Genomic DNA, 18,315 nt, shown 5'->3' with positions numbered 1-18,315 from the left:
ACCTCAGAGCACCTCGGCCCTTAAAACACATCCCGGAGTGCCAAGCCCACACCTCCAGGCATGGTGACTCCACCACCCCCCTGGGCAGCCCATTCCAATGCCTCAAACGACTTGCAGGCTGCCCCAGAGCATTCTGCAGCAAGTTTGGCTGCCTGTCCCCTTGTCTGTCTGCCTGACACACACTCTCCCCCCACTCCCTCCCTCCCTCCCTCAAGGGATGCCTGCCCAGCCAGGCAAGGTGGCCAAATCCGTTCCAAACCACAGCTGCTGGCCAGATGCATGTGGAACACCTTAGCTGTGCCAGCTCAGGGAGCTGCAGGCTGCACAATTTGCCCAAGCAGCAGAGATTGGTCCCTGCTGAGCTCTGCTGGAGCTGGACTGCTGCAGGTCCCTGCACCTGCAGGCTGGACACTGCTGGGGGCTGCCTGGCTGCAGGGTTGTGCTCACTTAAGGATGGATTGTCATGGCTCTTTAGCCCACACTGTCCCCAGGAGAGGGTTGGGGTTGTGCTGGGAAAGGAACTGAATTTGGCATGCATGGGCTTAAGAGGAAAAGGCTGCAGAGGGCTGGGTTGTAGCTTGGGTGCTTCTTTATGGAGCTGCCTGGGAGAGACTTCTCTCTGCTTGGGCTGGTTTTTGAGCCCCCCTCCTGGTCCCAGCCCCAGCCCAGGGATGGTTTTGCTGTCAAACTCCAGAGTCTGTGTAAGGATTTGGCCTCCTGATCTTCCCAAGGAATCCTTGGGGAACACCTAGGGCTGGCTAGGGAAACCCCTGAGCCTGAGGAGGTTTAGCAGAGGATGGGAGCTGTGTCTCAGCTCCTTTGGCTTTTTGTCCCCCCCCTGACCACCTTTTGCTCCCACAGGAGCTCTCAGGCTCTCTTGACTTGTCCCCATCCCAGACCCTGCCCCTGGTGTGCCAAGCCTGCAGCTTTGCTGGCAGTGTCCCCACTTACTGACCACGGAGGACCTGAACTGGGGAGGGGAAGAGATCCTGCCCTGCCTCACCACCATTTCTTACATCAGAACCCAACCAAACCTGACCTGGGGAATGCAACACCCCCCGAGCTGCTGGCAAACAGCATCAGGGGATGTGCAGCTCTAGGAGAAAGCAGCTTTGCAGGGCAGCCCCAAGTGGCACTCTGGGTGCATCCCAGCTCTTCTGCATCGCTTAGGTGAGAACTTTCCTGTCCCAGAGGTGCAGCTAACCACCGCTCCCTGCTCTTCCCGCGGGCAATGCACAGCGAGGAGCCAGGCTGTGGGGTGCAGAGCACGGCAGTGCCAGCGGGGAGGGCTGACCCTCTCCTGCTTTCCTCTGCTGCTTTAACTCTGCAGGCACAAGCGGGCCACTGAGGCAGCGCTTTGCAGAGAGCCAGGCAAAGTCCCCCTTGGTTCTGGGTGTCTTTTAAACCCTCTTTGGCACGGAGGCTTCATTCTGTTTGTCATTGTGTTTAACTGCCCTGCACAGCTCCGGGCAAATGAGATTTGAGTGGAGGCTTTCTGGGTCTCTTCATTTCCCCAGGGTTTGGGGGGGGTGGGGTGGAGTTTAAACATGCTTTGGGGTTGGGAGTATTTCCCTTCTTGATGAGTCCTCAGGGAGGAGGAATATTGCTTCTGACAAAGCATTTGCATTTTGTGCAGAGCTGCAAAATTAGCCCTGCCACAGCCAGCAGGGTAGAGAGGGAAGACTTCTGCTTTGCAGGTGTTGGAGAGGGGGGTTGGAGGGGTGGGGAGGGAGGGAGGGAAAGGAGAGATTTCTTTAGGAGGTCAGTTAAAAGGGCTACAATTTGGCGTTGCGTTTGTGTCGTCCCCATCCATCGTCACCCCCCCCTTCCCCAGCAGCCGAAGGCAAGCTGCTTTCGCTGGGAGGTGCGATGCAGGCTGAGCTGGGCTGCTCTCGGCAGGATCTGCCTGCAGGCTCCCCCCCACCCCGCCACCTTTCAGGAGCCTTCAGCCCCCTCCCCGCCAGTTCTTTTGGGCATCCTGAGTCCTCGCCAGGTCCCTACGCCTCTGTTGGAGGGATTCTTCGGAGGGCCCTTTGTGTGCTGGGTTCTCCTTCTACTTTTCCCTTCCTCCCAAGAAAGGGAAAAGTGACTGCGGGGAGGGCGAGCGGGGCAGGGGGCAGGGGGATGGCAGAAGGAAGGGAGAAGAGGACCGAAAAGCATCTTACCTGCAGCAGGAGGAGGAGGAGGGCAGAACGTAGGCTGAGCACCATCCTTAACTCCCCCTGTGCCCAGCGCTCCGGGGCATGGCTGGCGCCGGTCCCGCTCCTGCTGGGCTCCTGCTGCCGTCGCGGGTAAAATCCTCTGGGCTGGGTGTCAGGAGCGTGTCCGGGTCCCGCAGGGGTGCGCAGGGCTGGGCAGGTACCTTCTGCCTCCCCTTCGCTCAGCGACCTGCTCCTGCCTTTTATAACCTCCCTCCGAGCCGATTCTCCGGCTTCCCCCTTCCAGCTCGCCCGGCGATGGGCTGCAGCCCTCCCCACCAGCCTCCCACTCCCCCCCCCCCGCTCTCCCTCCTCCTTTCCCTCCTCCCCTTTTCCTTCCTCCACCTCCTTAGTGCCTTCCAACTCTATTTTTTCGCCCTCTTTCTCTTCATCGTCTTTAGCGGCAGAAACTTCCCCTGCCCCAGGGACCCCCCCCGGCCCCCCACCCCCAGCCCAGGCTCTCCCCACTCTGCTCCCCTACCTGTCCCACTTTGCAGCCCCTGCTCCTGGGTCTGCATCCACAGGGCTGGGGCTGCAATGTACTGGGGGCTCCATGGCTCTGGCAGAGGGACTGGGGGGAGAGGGGTGCTCCCCATCCTGCCACCACCCTTTACAACCTCTTAAGGTGAACATGGAGGGAGGGGAGAGCCCCTTTCTCCTCCTCATAGGGGTGGAAGGGTCTTCAGCCCTTCCTTGTGAGGGAGATGCTCCTGAAACAAGGAAGGGACCTGGGGCAGGTGGATGGAGCAGCTTCCTGGGGCTGTGCTGGGGGCACTGAGTCATAGTGGGGGGACCTGGAGTCACTGAGAAGAGAGGGCTGCTGCTGGGGGGGTGTTTTTTATGGGTGGTGGTGGAAGGAGGAGAGGCAAGGGGCAGGAACAGGGGGGCTTGAACTGATAAACGTGGGGAGCCCTGTTCTGGGGGACATGTGTCCTAGGGAGGATGGGGAGCAGCAGCACATGGTGCAGGGGAGCCTGGAGGATGCTCCTGGGGCTAATGATAGGACTCTACCTCCCCTCATCCCAGCCTCAGACCTTAGAGAGTCTCTGCCATGCCTCCAAGCCACCAAGAGCCTCTTATGGGGTGCTGGACCACACTCCCCTCTCTGTGATGCTGGTGCATCCACCAAGAGCCTCTTATGGGGTGCTGAGCCATGCTCCCCTCTCTGTGATGCTGGTGCATCCACCAAGAGCCTCTTACGGGGTGCTGAGCCATGCTCCCCTCTCTGTGATGCTGGTGCATCCACCAAGAGCCTCTTATGTGGTGCTGGACCACACTCCCTTCTCTGTGATGCTGGTGTAGCCACCAAGAGCCTCTTATGTGGTGCTGGACCACACTCCCTTCTCTGTGATGCTGGTGTAGCCACCAAGAGCCTCTTATGTGGTGCTGGACCACACTCCCTTCTCTGTGATGCTGGTGTAGCCACCAAGAGCCTCTTATGTGGTGCTGGGCCATGCTCCCCTCTCTGTGATGCTGATGTAGCTACCAAGATCCTCTTATGTGGTGCGGGACCATGCTCCCCTCTCTGTGATGCTGGTGTAGCTACCAAGAGCCTCTTATGGGGTGCTGGGCCACACTCCCCTCTCTGTGATGCTGGTGTAGCTACCAAGAGCCTCTTATGGGGTGCTGGGCCACACTCCCCTCTCTGTGATGCTGGTGCATGCACCAAGAGCCTCTTATGGGGTGCTGGGCCATGCTCCCCTCTCTGTGATGCTGGTGTAGCAACCAAGAGCATCTTATAGGGTGCTGGGCCATGCTCCCCTCTCTGTGATGCTGGTGTAGCTACCAAGAGCCTCTTATGGGGTGCTGGACCACACTCCCCTCTCTGTGATGCTGGTGTAGCTACCAAGAGCATCTTAGGTGGTGCTGGACCATGCTCCCCTCTCTGTGATGCTGGTGTAGCCACCAAGAGCATCTTATGGGGGTGCTGGACCACGTTCCCCTCCCTTTGATGCTGGTGCATGCACCAAGAGCCTCTTATGGGGTGCTGGACCACGTTCCCCTCCCTTTGATGCTGGTGCATCCACCAAGAGCCTCTTATGGGGTGCTGGAGCGCACTCCTCTCTTCATCCTGACCACAGCCACAGGCTCTGGGAGCAGCTGCAGACCACGACATGTTGCAGACAGATCAATAGGAGGGCAGTGTCCTTTGATGGATTCGCAGCTGAAGCCTCCATCCATCTTTGCTGAGCCACTTTCTGAAGTGTGGGAGAAGGCAGGAGGTGGGCAAAGTCCTTCTTGCATTTGCTGGACCAAGGCCCACCAAAGGCTGCAACCAGCGAAGCCACCCCAGAGCCCAAAGGGTAAATGCTCCTGGCCCAGTGATCAAAGGGAATAAACAGCACAGGCAGAAATCTCCCAGCATTAGCTGGGTTTCATCAACTGCATCCTTGCTTTGGCCAAGAAGCCTGAAAATATGCAAAGCTCTGGCAAATTCAGGACACTCCTTGTTTCTTAGGTCTCTTAACATCCTCACCTCTGACAAGTGACAACATGAGACACACTCCAGAGCCACCCCTGTGCCACCCCTTCAACAATCCCAGCTGAAAAGGCAAGATGTGCTAGAAGAGGCTTGAGAAGGCTCCTGCAGCCTGGACTCAGCCTCTTCCCTGAGTGCTTCACGGCTCTAGGGGGGCAGCTCCAGGCTCTGCTTTTGGGGGATGCTCAGAGCTTTGTGCACCCCAGGGCACAGAAGGCACTTTGCAGCTGGGAGCACAGGGGAGCTGATTGTCATGCTGAGCCCCCTGGGGCTTGTCTTTGGCCATCTCAGCCTGCCCATGGCCAGCGAGTGGGAGATGTGCAATGGCTGGAGCGAAACTAGAAGTGGGGAGATTGAGATTGGATGTTAGGAAGAAGTTGTTTCCCATGAGGAACCTGGAGCTCTGGGGCCAGTTCTGGAGCCTCTGTGCCAGGAAGGATCTGGAGGTGCTGGAAGGTGTCCAGAGAAGAGCCACAATGATGAGCAGAGGGCTGGAGCTGCTCTGCTGTGAGCACAGCCTGAGAGAGTTGGGGTTGTGCAGGCTGGAGAGGAGAAGGCTCCGGGGAGACCTAATTGTGGCCTTCCAGGATCTGCAGGGGACTCCAAGAAAGCTGGGGAGGGACTTTTGAGGGTGTCAGGGAGGGATAGGACTGGGGGGGATGGAGCAGAACTAGAAGTGGGGAGACTGAGATTGGCTGTGAGGAAGAAGTTGTTCCCTATGAGGGTGGTGAGAGCCTGGCACAGGTTGCCCAGGGAGGTGGTGGAAGCCTCCTGCCTGGAGGTGTTTGCAGCCAGGCTGGAGGTGGCTGTGAGCAACCTGCTGTGGTGTGAGGTGTCCCTGGGCATGGCAGGGGGTTGGGACTGGCTGAGCCTTGAGATCCCTCCCAACCCTGCCAATTCTACAGTTCTGTATCTCCCAAGCCCCCCCAGTGTGGCGTGACTGGGGGCAAGGACGAGCGAGCATCAACTATTTATAGTCAAGGCATCACCTGCCAGGGACAAGAGGATAATTCCTTCCCTCTATATCAGGGGGAAAGGGCTGCAGAGCTGCTTGAAGGGCCTAATTGAGGGGATTTATAGTAAAATGCAACTTGTCAGAGGAGGCAAGGCAAGAATAACCCAGTGCCTGAGACAAGGGAATCAGCCCATTCGTCATGGTTAAGCTCAAGCTCCTCGGTGCGGCGCAGAGTCGGACGTGGGAGAGGGGCAGTAGGGGTGAGGGGAATGAAGAGAAATATTGGATCTCCAGCAAAGAGGGAGGGAAGCCACTGAGCCTGGCTTCATCTGCCTTTGGTGGCTTCTTGTTGCTATTCTCTGTAGCTGCATATGGTTTGGCACTCCTGGCTCTGAGCAGCTCTGTGAGGGATGCTCTGTGAGGTTGTTTGTGTGACTTGCACCAAGCACCACAGTGCTTCATCCGTGTGCCCTGCAGCCATTCCCTCCCCTTGCATATAAACTCCCTGGGTCTGTCCTGCACCACAGGGGACAGGGCTGGGGCTGGCCTCATGCACCAGGGGTAGGTGGCCTAGAATCATAGAATCATAGAATCAATAAGGCTGGATAAGACCTCAGGGATCATCAAGTCCAACCTCTCACCCAACACCTCCTGACAACTAAACCATGGCACCAAGTGCCACATCCAATCCCCTCTTGAACACCTCCAGGGGTGGTGACTCCACCACCTCCCTGGGCAGCACATTCCAATGGCTAACAACTCTCTCTGGGAAGAACTTTCTCCTCACCTCCAGCCTAAACCTCCCCTGGCACAGCTTGAGACTGTGTCCTCTTGTTCTGGGGCTTGGTGCCTGGCAGAAGAGACCAACCCCCACCTGGCTACAACCTCCCTGCAGGGAGTTGCAGAGAGCAAGAAGGTCTCCCCTGAGCCTCCTCTTCTGCAGGCTAAGCAACCCCAGCTCCCTCAGCCTCTCCTCCCAGGGCTGTGCTCCAGACCCCTCCCCAGCCTCGTTGCCCTTCTCTGGACACTTTCAAGTCTCTCAATGTCCTTCTGAAACTGAGGAGCCCAGAACTGGACCTGTGTCCTTGCTTCCCACATGGGGCACTGGGAGCAGTGGGGGCTGTGGGGCTTTGCTTCCAAGAGGGACATCTGCAAGAAACAAACTACTCCTTGTGTCATGGAAGGGTAGATCAAGGGTAGATGGAAGAGTGGAGTTTGGCTCTTCAGCTGAACACACAGCTGAGCTCAGCAAGCTGCCTCAGTTTCCCTATCCACCTGTTGGGTCTTTGGGTGAAGTGTGACCAGCAGGTCCACCAAGGTGATTCTCCACCTCTGCTCTTGTGAGATCACTCCTGGAGCACTGTGTCCAGCTCTGGGGCCCCCAACACAAAAAGGACATAGAACTGCTGCAGAGGCTCCAGGGGAGGCCACAAAGATGACCAGAAGGCTGAAGCACCTCCCCTGGGGGGGAAAGACTGCAAGAGTTGGGTCACTTCAGCCTGCAGAAAAGAAGGCTCTAGGAGACCTCACAGTGGCCTTCCAGTACCTGAAGGGGGCTACAGGAATAGAGGGAAGGAGCTTTTGGCAAGGGCTTTAAGTGCCAGGATGAGGGGCAATGGCTTTGAGCTGGAAGAGGAGAGACAGAGACTGCAGATCAGGAGGCAATTCTTTCCAGTGAGGGTGGTGAGACACTAAAACTGTTTAAGACCAGGCTGGATGAGGCTTTGAGCAACCTGGTCTAGTGGGAGGTGTCCCTGCCCATGACAGGGGGGGTTGGAACTGGATGGTTTTTAAGGCCCTTTCCAGCCCAAACCATTCCTGCAGCAATGGAGTGAAGCTGAGGATGCTTTTGAGCGAGGTGTTTGGTGGAGGAGGGTCTGTCAGCACATGGAGCTGTGTTAGCAGATGCAGCCTGAGGGGAAAAAAACCCAGCACAACACAAGCTCCTCCCAGGGCACTTGCCTTTTCCCCCCCCTGGTTTTGAAATCCAGTTTCAGGCTTTCTGTCCTGTGCCTGACCCTTTTCCCTCCTCCCTAGTGAGGGGAAGAACACACTCCCAACCTCTGCCTGAGAACAGAAAGTGCTTGCTGCAAGCAGGCTTCCCTCAGTCCAGGTCACCACGTCCCAGAACTCTGCCCCACATTCAAGGAGCCCTCCTGGATTTGACCTCTTCATGTAGCTTGGTCAAGCTGCTGTGCCAAGGGAGGTTGAGGCTGGAGGTTAGGAAGAAGTTCTTCCCAGCAAGAGAGATTGGCCACTGGGATGTGCTGCCCAGGGAGGTGGTGGAGTCCCCATCCCTGGAGGTGTTCAGGAGGAGACTTGATAGGGTGCTTGGTGCCATGGTTTAGTGATCAGATGGTGCTGGGTGATAGGTTGGACTTGATGGTCTCGAAGGTCTCTTCCAACCTGGTCTCGTCTCGTCTCGTCTCGTCTCTTCTCTTCTCTTCTCTTCTCTTCTCTTCTCTTCTCTTCTCTTCTCTTCTCTTCTCTTCTCTTCTCTTCTCTTCTCTTCTCTTCTCTTCTCTTCTCTTCTCTTCTCTTCTCTTCTCTTCTCTTCTCTTCTCTTCTCTTCTCTTCTCTTCTCTTCTCTTCTCTCCTCTCCTCTCCTCTCCTCTCCTCTCCTCCTTCCTCTCCTCTCCTCTCCTCTCCTCTCCTCTCCTCTCCTCTCCTCTCCTCTCTCTCCTCCTCTCCTCTCCTCTCCTCTCCTCTCCTCTCCTCTCCTCTCCTCTCCTCTCTCCTCTCCTCTCCTCTCCTCTCCTCTCCTCTCCTCTCCTCTCCTCTCCTCTCCTCTCCTCTCCTCTCCTCTCCTCTCCTCTCCTCTCCTCTCCTCTCCTCTCCTCTCCTCTCCTCTCCTCTCCTCTCCTCTCCTCTCCTCTCCTCTCCTCTCCTCTCCTCTCCTCTCCTCTCCTCTCCTCTCCTCTCCTTTCATAGAATCCTATCCTATCCTATCCTATCCTATCCTATCCTATCCTATCCTATCCTATCCTATCCTATCCTACTCTACTCTACTCTACTCTACTCTACTCTACTCTACTCTACTCTACTCTACTCTACTCCTATTCTATTCTATTCTATTCTATTCTATTCTATTCTATTCTATTCTTCTATTCTATTCTATTCTATTCTATTCTATTCTATCTCTGCAAGCCTTTGTGCTGCACTGAAAGGAAGAGAAGGGAAACTTAAACCACAGGCCCTCTGAATGTGTTGTACAGAGGGAGGCCAGAGGCTTGTTGCACAATCCCCAACCTCCTCTAACCATCATCACTTTGGAGCTGAGCTGGCAGAGAGGTTCCTTGCTCCTGAAGACCTTGGTCTTGAGTGACCTGTGGATGCTCCAGAGCCCTGTTCACTCCACTGAAGAAGCAGAAGTTGTCCATGCAGTCCTGCAGGGAGAGACTCCAGTGTCCTGGGAGGTGGAAACCCCAACCAAATCACGAGCTGGGCTGGGTTTTGCTCTGACTCACTGCTCCATGCAGCAAACGGCTGCTCCCTTCAGCACATGGATAATTCCCTCCTGCCCTTTCTCCTCCTCCTCTCCCCACAGACTGTGTGAGTCAATGGGAGGTAGCATGTTAACAAACCCACCAAAGCTGCAAATTAAAACAAGCAAACTCGAGGAAGCTGGGAAAGCCACCAAGAGCTGGGCTCTGGCTGAAGGTCTCATTTGAAAGAGCTTGTCAGAGCTCTCAAATGGCTCCAATTTCTCTGAGGAGGAAGTGTCAGATTGGGGCAGAGCAGCCACAGAAGAGCTTTTGTCTCACAGCTAATTAAACCTCCAGGCAGAATGCTAAGCTAATCACAATAATAGTCATAATGATTGTTTTTCTCAATCAATGTGCTTTAGCTGAAAGTCAACCATATTTTGCCAATCAGCAGCTGGGGGATTTCCCATCAGTCAAAATGCTGCAGCTCCAGAGAAGCACAGAGTGGTAGGGGTTGGAGGAGACCTCAGGAGATGGTTGAGCTCAACACCCTGCTGAAGCAGGATCAGCTAGGCCAGGACACACAGGAATTAGTCCAGATGGGTCTCAAAAGTCTCCAGAGAAGGAGACTCCACAACCTCTCAGGGCAGCCTGCTCCAGGCCTCCAGCACCCTCACACCAAAGAAGTTACTCCTCATGTTGAGGTGGAACCTCCTGGGTTCCAGTTTGCATCCATTCTGCTCCTGTACACTGCACTGCTTAGGCCACAGCTTGAGTCCTGTGTCCAGTTCTGGGCTCCTCAGGTTAGGAAAGATGTTGAGATGCTGGAAGGTGTCCAGAGAAGGGCAACAAGGCTGGGGGGGAGGGGGTCCGGAGCACAGCCCCTGTGAGGAGAGGCTGAGGGAGCTGGGGTTGCTGAGCCTGGAGAAGAGGAGGCTCAGGGGAGACCTCATTGCTCTCTACAACTACCTGCAGGGAGGTTGTAGCCAGGTGGGGGTTGGTCTCTTCTGCCAGGCAAGCAGCAGCAGAACAAGAGGACATAGTCTGAAGCTGTACCAGGGGAAGTTTAGGCTGTAGGTGAGGAGAAAGTTCTTCACTGAGAGAGTTGTTACCCATTGGAATGTGCTGCCCAGGGAGGTGGTGGAGTCCCCAGCCCTGGAGGTGTTCAAGAAGGGATTGGATGTGGCACTTGGTGCCATGGTTTAGTCATGAGGTCTGTGGTGACAGCTTGGACTTGATGATCTTTGAGGTCTCTTCCAACCTTGGTGATTCTGTGATTCTGTGATACTGTGATGCAAGATGCTGCTGGGATGTACATGATGCTGTTGGGGTACAGATGATGCTGTTGAGGTGTACAAGATGCTGTTGGGGTGTACAAGATGTTATTGGGATGTACATGATGCTGTTGGGGTGCAGATGATGCTGTTGAGATGTAGATGATGCTGTTGGAGTGCAGGTGATGCTGTTGGGGTATTGATGATGCTGTTGGGGTGTACAAGATGCTATTGGGATGTACACGATGCTGTTGGGGTGCAGATGATGCTGTTGCAGATGATGCTGTTGGGATGTACATGATGTTGTTATTGGGTTGTGGATGATGGTGTTGGGGTACAGATGATGCTGTTAGGGAGTACATGATGCTGTTGGAGTGCAGATGATGCTGTTGGGGTGTAGATGATGCTGTTGGAGTGCAGATCATGCTGTTGGGGTACAGATGATGCTGTTGGGGTACAGCTGATGCTGTTGGAGTGCAGGTGATGCTGTTGGGGTGCAGCTGATGCTGTTGTTGGAGTGCAGGTGATGCTGTTGGGGTGTAGATGATGCTGTTGGGGTACAGATGATGCTGTTGGGGTATTGATGATGCTGTTAGGGTGTACAAGATGCTATTGGGATGTACATGGTGCTGTTGGGGTACAGATGATGCTGTTGAGGAGTACATGATGCTGTTGGAGTGCAGATGATGCTGTTGGGGCACAGATGATGCTGTTGGGGCACAGATGATGCTGTTGGGGTGCAGATGATGCTGTTGGGGTGCGGATGATGCTGTTATTGGGTTGTGGATGATGGTGTTGGGGTACAGATGATGCTGTTGGGATGTACATGATGCTGTTGGGGTGCAGGTGATGCTGTTAGGGTGTAGATGATGCTGTTGGGGTACAGATGATGCTGTTGGGATGTACATGATGCAGTTGGGGTACAGATGATGCTGTTGTTGGAGTGCAGGTGATGCTGTTGGGGTGTAGATGATGCTGTTGGGGTACAGCTGATGCTGTCGTTGGAGTGCAGGTTATGCTGTTGGGCTGTAGATGATGCTGTTGGGGTACAGATGATGCTGTTGGGGTACAGATGATGCTGTTGCCCTGATGGTGGCCAGTGCAGCTCTGCAGGCACAAGGAGCTGCCTGTGCCAGCAGTGTGGCCTCATCCACAGTGCTGCACATATTGCAACTGCTAAAACCTTCCTTTAGCATGGCCCCAGCAGGTGATGTCCACGGGCATGACAGGGGTGGTGGAAATGTGCTGCTGAGACCAGGGCCAGGATTCTGCCTGCCTCAGAAAGGGCTGGTGGCAAAAAAATCCCACCTCCCCACTCCTCAGGGCTGCAAATGCCAGTCAAGGCAAGGAAGATTCTGGGTGCCTTTCAGATCTGGTTATTTATCCCTGTCCATTTGATGAAATATTAATCTTCCCATCTCCAAAAGGCAATCAAATAAAATCCAGCAGGGATGACGCACAGGGCCCCGCTGCAGGGAGCACGAAGCAGCAAACAAGAGAACAAAAGACAAAGCCAAACAAAAGGTAAAAGTCTATAAAATGGATCTCTTGTGGCGGCACAAAGGGCAGAGGCAAAGTGACCTATTGGCTGGGAGAGCTGGGGTTGCTCAGCCTGGAGAAGAGAAGGCTCCGGGGAGACCTTCTGGTGGCCCTTGCAGTGCTTCAAGAGCCCAGCAGAAAGCTGGGGACAGAGTTTTTGAGCAAGGCCTGTTGGGACAGGACAAGGGTAGGATGGTTGGAAACTGAAAGAGGGAGATTTGGATGGGACATAAAGAGGAAATCTTTTATGGTAAGGGTGGTGAGACCTTGTCCCAGGCTGCCCAGGGAGGTCGTAGATCCCCCATCCCTGGAACCGTTCCAGATCAGGTTGTCTGGGGCACTGAGCAACCTGCTCTAGTTGCAGATGTCCCTGCTGACTGCATGGGGATTGGACTGGATGACCTTTACAAGTCCTTTCCAACCCAAGCCATTCTATGACTCCAGTGTGCTTGGAGCAGATGGGCTTGGGAGGCTGAGGGAGACCATGCTGGGAAGGCTATGACGATGAGCCGGATCGGGCAACTGCTTGAACAGGGCTTAAGCTTTCCTGGGAGGGCTGTTGGTTGGGGTTTCTTTGAAGGTTTGCCCTTCCTTCTCTTATGCCTTAATTAGAGGGTGGGTTTGTGCCAAGACACCAGCCAGCTTGGCCCATGGTGCTGGAGATGGGAGGGAGCCAGGCGGCGATGTGCTGGAGGTGGTGCCGGCTGGTTACTCGTAGCAACGGGGCTGCTTGGCACGGCGGCGCCTGGCAGCTCCAGGGGAGGGCCTTCAACATGGGGATGCCTCAGATCACATCTCAAGGCTGATGCAAGGCTCCAGCTCCACCTGCTTTCAGGGTAGGGCAGCCTGAAAATGGACTGGGCCTCTCAGTTTAAGGAGGACATTGAGAGACTTGAAGGTGTCCAGAGAAGGGCAATGAAGCTGGGGAGGGGTCTGGAGCAGAGCCCTGTGAGGAGAGGCTGAGGGAGCTGGGGGTTGCTTAGCCTGCAGAAGAGGAGGCTCAGGGGAGACCTCAGTGCTCTCTCTCCAGCTCCCTGCAGGGTGGTTGTAGCCAGGTGGGGGGTTGGTCACTTCTGCCAGGCAAGCAGCAGCAGAACAAGAGGACAACAGTCTCAAGCTGTGCCAGGGGAGGTTTAAGCTGGAGGTGAGGAGAAAGTTCTTCCCAGCAAGAGAGATTGGCCACTGGGATGTGCTGCTCAGGGAGGTGGTGGCACAGAGCTGGCTCCTTCCTGTGGTCACCCAGCTGGAGCTGTTGCTGCTCCCAGTGCATTGCTGGAGGCAGTGAGGTGTTTCAAACTGAAAGGAAGTTGTAGAGGGGAGGGGATTGGCCTCTTCCCCTGGGTAAGAAGCGATAGGATGAGAGGGAATGGTCTGAAGTCCCAGCAGGGGAGGTTTAGGTTGGATATTAGGAACAATTTCTTCACTGAGGCACTGGCCCAGGTTGTCCAGGGAAGTGGTGGAGTCCTCATCCCTGGAGGTGTTTCAAAGACCTTTGGATGAATCATAGAATCAGTCAGAGTTGGAAGGGACCACAAGGATCATCCAGTTCCAACCCCCCTGCCATGGACAGGGACAACCCCACACTAGATCAGCCTGGCCAGAGCCTCATCCAGCCTGGCCTTAAACAACCTCCAGGCATGGCACCTCAACCACCTCCCTGGACAACCCATTCCAGGGCTTCACCACTCTCATGGGAAGAACTTCCTCCTCCCCTCCAGCCTCAATCTCCCCACCTCCAGCTTCATTCCATTCCCCCTCATCCTATCACTACCTAATAATCACAACCTACCAGATATTTACAATTAGCAAACAACACAAACCCCACCCTGGTCAGAGAAAGCAGGGAGCTGCTCCTCTGCCTCCCTCCCCACCCCCCAAAACCTCCCAAACCCCCCTGAACCAAGAGAGAGAGAGAAGCTGAGAGAAAAGGGATGGTTAGGCTGGAGGTGAGGAGAAAGTTTGTCACTGAGAGAGTTCTTGGCCATTGGAATGTGCTGCCCAGGGAGGTGGTGGAGTCCCCATCCCTGGAGGTGTTTAGGAAGAGGGGATTGGATGTGGCACTTGGAGCCATGGTTTAGTTGTCATGAGGTGTTGAGTAACAGCTTGGACTTGATGATCTCTGAGGTCTTTTCCAGCCTTATTGATTCTGTGATTTATATTTTTCTACTTCTCTGGCTCTTCAGGCTGGAGGTGAGGAGGAAGTTCTTCCCCATGAGTGTGGTGAAGCCCTGGAATGGGTTGTCCAGGGAGGTGGTTGGGGCCCCACCCCTGGAGGTGTTTAAGGCCAGGCTGGCTGAGGCTGTGGCCAGGCTGATCTAGTGTGGGGTGTCCCTGCCCATGGCAGGGGGGTTGGAACTGGCTGATCCTTGTGGTCCCTTCCAACCCTGACTGATACTATGATACTATGAATTTCAAAGGCATAACTTAAACCCACCACAACATGGCCATGATCTAAGCAGCTGCAGAGCTCTCACAGTGCAGAGCTTCCAGAGGCAGCAGCTGGCTCAGCCTGGAGCAGGGCAAGTCTTGCAGCGTGTTGTCCAGGACAGCTTGCAGCTGGAAGGAGCCTTGGCTGAGCAGGGCACTGAAGTGCCAAGCTGGAGCCAAACCTTGCAAAGGAGCTCAGGTAGATGCTGGTACCCAAGCTGATGAGAATGTGGAGGCTTTAGCTGGGTGGAGGCATCCTGTGTGACAACAAAACCCCGAGCAGAAAAAGCCCCCTGAGACCATGCCCCTGCTCCGGGGTGGAGGTGATTGGCTCCCTGCAGGGCTCATGGGCTGGGATGAGAGGTTGAGCATGGCAGGGCTGAGAGAGAGCTTCAGAGGAGCAGCACACAATTATAGAATGGGTTGGGTTGGAAGGGACCTTAAAGATCAGCAGTTCCAACCCCCCCTTCGTGGGCAGGGACACCTCCCACCAGCTCAGGTTGCTCAAAGTCTCATCCTTGAACACCTCCAGGGAGGAGGCAGCCACAGCCTCCCTGAGCAACCTGTTCCAGTTTCTCATCACCCTCACTCTAAAGAATTCATTCCTAATGTCCAGTCTCAATCTTCCCTCTTCCAGCTCATCCTTGTCACTCCCAGCCCTTGTCAAAAGTCCCTCCTCAGCTCTCCTGTAGCCCCTTTCAGGTGCTGGAAGGCTGCTCTAAGGTGTCCCTGGAGCCTTCTCATCCTCCAGGCTGAGCAGCCCCAACTCTCCCAGCCAGTTCCCACAGCAGAAGTTCTCCAGCCCTCTGATCATTGTCATGGCCTCCTCTGGACCTGCACCAACAGTCCCCATGCCCTTCTTGTGCTGGGGGCCCCAGAACTGGATGCAGTGCTGCAGGTGGGGCTCAGCAGAGCAGAGCAGAGGGCAGAACCCCCTCCTTGTCCTGCTGGGCACACTTGGCTTTGCTGCAGCCCAGGACACCTCTTGCCTTCTGGGCTGCAAGCACGCACCGCAGACTTCTGCTGCTCACAGGTCCAAGCACTGCCAATGCACCTTCTGCTGGCACAGGAACGAAGAGGCAGCTCCAGCTCCTGCCCCTTTCCTTCCCGTGCTTAAGATGTCAACCTGCAGCTCTCCGTGTGGCTGCCTTCGGAGCCGCGGCCCGGGGCTGATTGGCAAAGCACAAGCAGAGAGATTGATTGTTCAATTGAATTAGATGCTGAGGCTGCTAGCTGCAGATCCAGCCCTGCACCCGGGGTCCCAGCACCCTGCAGGCTGTCATCTGTGCAGCAGGCAGGAAAAAAAGCAGGAAAGAGAGATGGGGAGAGAGGAATGAGCCACAGCAGACATCTGTCAGTGCATCCGTGAGGGCTCTGCTGCCGGGTTGGGTCCTGCTGAATTGCAGTGCTGAGAGGTTCAGGGAGGTGTCCTGGCTTGTGCTTCAGTGCCTGGAGTATGGCCAGGGAGCATTGTCCTTCCCCAGGGCATGCTTGAACCATGGCATGGACTGCTGACCTCACACAGCCTGGGGCTGACAGATCATATCTCAAGGCTGATACAAGGCTCCAGCTCCACCTGCTTCAGGGTAGGGCAGCCTGAAAATGGGATGGGCTTCTCAGTTTAAGAAGGACATTCAGAGACTTGAACATGTCCAGAGAAGGGCAACAAGGCTGGGGAGGGGTCTGGAGCACAGCCCTGGGAGGAGAGGCTGAGGGAGCTGGGGTTGCTTAGCCTGGAGAAGAGGAGGCTCAGGGGAGACCTTCTTGCTCTCTCTAACTCCCTGCAGGGAGGTTGGAGCCAGGTGGGAGTTGGTCTCTTCTGCCAGGCAAGCAGCACCAGAACACAGCCTCAAGCTTCACCAGGGGAAGTTCAGGCTGGATGTTAGGAAGAAATTCTTCCCAGCAAGACAGATCAGCCACTGGAATGTGCTGCCCAAGGAGGTGGTGGAGTCCCCATCCCTGGAGGTGTTTAGGAAGAGCCTGGATGAGGCCCTTGGTGCCATGGTTTAGTTGATCAGATGGCGTTGGGTGATAGGTTGGACTTGATGATCTTTGAGGTCTTTTCCTCTCCTCTCCTCTCCTCTCCTCTCCTCTCCTCTCCTCACACTCCTCTCTCTCCTCTCCTCTCCTCTCTCTCCTCTCCTCTCCTCTCCTCTCCTCTCCTCTCCTCTCCTCTCCTCTCCTCTCCTCTCCTCTCCTCTCTCTCCTCTCCTCTCCTCTCCTCTCCTCTCCTCTCCTCTCCTCTCCTCTCCTCTCCTCTCCTCTCCTCTCCTCTCCTCTCCTCTCCTCTCCTCTCCTCTCTCTCCTCTCCTCTCCTCTCCTCTCCTCTCCTCTCCTCTCCTCTCCTCTCCTCTCCTCTCCTCTCCTCTCCTCTCCTCTCCTCTCCTCTCCTCTCCTCTCCTCCTCCTCTCCTCTCCTCTCCTCTCCTCTCCTCTCCTCTCCTCTCGCTGAAGGTGCCAAAACAGGCTGAGTGAGGCAGAACAATGTCCTTGGAGAAGTTCTAGTCCAGGAGAGAGATTTTCCTGGGCACTTGTTACAGACTGCAGGAGCTATGGCTGCTTTGTGAGAAGCTCTTTCTCTGCTGCACTTAAAACTTGGTGACTGTTTCCCTATGGAAAGCCACAGGGAGGAGACTGTTCCTACAGAGTGCCTGGAGCATGCTGGAGGCTTGGCAGCTGATAAAAAGCTCTTTAACCTAAAATTGGCTGAGGAACAGCCGGCAGGGGGGAGCAGGTCAGACCCTCAGTGCAGCAACTGCTTAGGCTCCTAACATCATCTGTGGTTCTCCCTCCATTCCTGGGACTTCTACTGCTGCTTAATCCTGCTGGCTCTCCTCTCCTGCTTCACACTGGTGAGGCTGCACCTCAGGTATCGTGTCCAGGTCTGGGCTGCCCAGTTCCAGTGAGACAGGGAACTACCAGCACCAGAACAAGAGGACACAGTCTCAAGCTGTGCCAGGGGAGGTTTAGGTTGGATGTTAGGAAGAAGTTCTTCTCAGAAAGAGAGATTGGCCTTTGGAATGTGCTGCCCAGGGAGGTGGTGGAGTCACCATCACTGGAGGTGTTTAGGAAGAGACTGGATGGGGTGTTTGGTGCCATGGTTTAGTTGATCAGATGGTGCTGGGTGATAGGTTGGGCTTGCTGATCTCAAGGTCTTTCCAAACCTGGTTTATTCTATTCTATTCTATTCTATTCTATTCTATTCTATTCTATTCTATTCTATTCTATTCTATTCTATTCTATTCTATTCTATTCTATTCTATTCTATTCTATTCTATTCTATTCTATTCTATTCCATTCCATTCCATTCCATTCCATTCCACCCTACCCCTACCCTACCCTACCCTATCCTACCCTACCCTACCCTATCCTATCCTATCCTATCCTATCCTATCCTATCCTATCCTATCCTATCCTATCCTATCCTATCCTATCCTATCCTATCCTACTCTGTTCTATTGGAGAGAGTCCAGCAGAGGCTGCTGCTGAGGGGCCTGGAGCAGCTCTGTGAGGAGCAAAGGCTGAGAGCCCCTGGGGCTGTTGAGCCTGGAGAAGAGCAGCCCCAGAGAGGATCTGCTCAATGCCCCAGCAAGAGCTAAAGGCTGGGGGCAAGAGGCTGGTGCCAGGCCCTGCTCAGTGGTGCCCAGGGACAGGACAAGGGGCAATGGGCACAGACTGGAATGCAGGTTTCACTTGAACACAAGCAGAAATGTTTTTACTGTGAGGGTGCTGGAGCCCTGCAGCAGGCTGCCCAGAGAGGTTGTGGAGTCTCCTCTGGAGGGATTCCAACCCCCCCTGGCCACTGTGATCCTGAGCAAGCTGCTGTGCATAGCCCTCCTTTAGCAACTGTGCTGGACTGGATGATCTCCACAGGTCCCTCCCAACCTCTGTCATTTTGTGATCTCTCTGACAGCTAATCCCAGCCCAGCAGTGCAGCAATCTCTCTTAGCATCACCTTCCCCCATCTCCTTGAGCTTGCCTTGTGCAGGTTCACTACTTTAGTGAGTGGTGGCTTGGCC

General features: G+C 55.1%; 1 protein-coding gene across 1 annotated transcript in view; it reads right to left on the bottom strand.

Annotated features, from left to right (window-relative positions):
• CRHR1 (corticotropin releasing hormone receptor 1) overlaps positions 1-2,292 on the bottom strand; it is a 49,702-nt gene extending 47,410 nt beyond the window's left edge. Inside the window, exon 1 of the mRNA XM_068167021.1 lies at positions 2,166-2,292. Within this exon, the coding sequence (XP_068023122.1) occupies positions 2,166-2,210 (45 nt within the window). The 5' untranslated portion in view covers positions 2,211-2,292. The remainder of the gene's footprint in view (positions 1-2,165) is intronic.
• Between the last annotated feature and the right edge of the window lie 16,023 nt (positions 2,293-18,315).

The sequence above is a fragment of the Melanerpes formicivorus genome, unplaced genomic scaffold (genome assembly GCF_026170545.1).
Source record: "Melanerpes formicivorus ecotype bairdi unplaced genomic scaffold, bMelFor1.0.p_v2 SCAF_112, whole genome shotgun sequence".
Taxonomy (NCBI): Eukaryota; Metazoa; Chordata; class Aves; order Piciformes; family Picidae; genus Melanerpes; species Melanerpes formicivorus.
The sequence above is the reverse complement of the archived record's forward strand: the minus strand, read 5'-3'. Positions and strand labels throughout refer to the sequence as shown.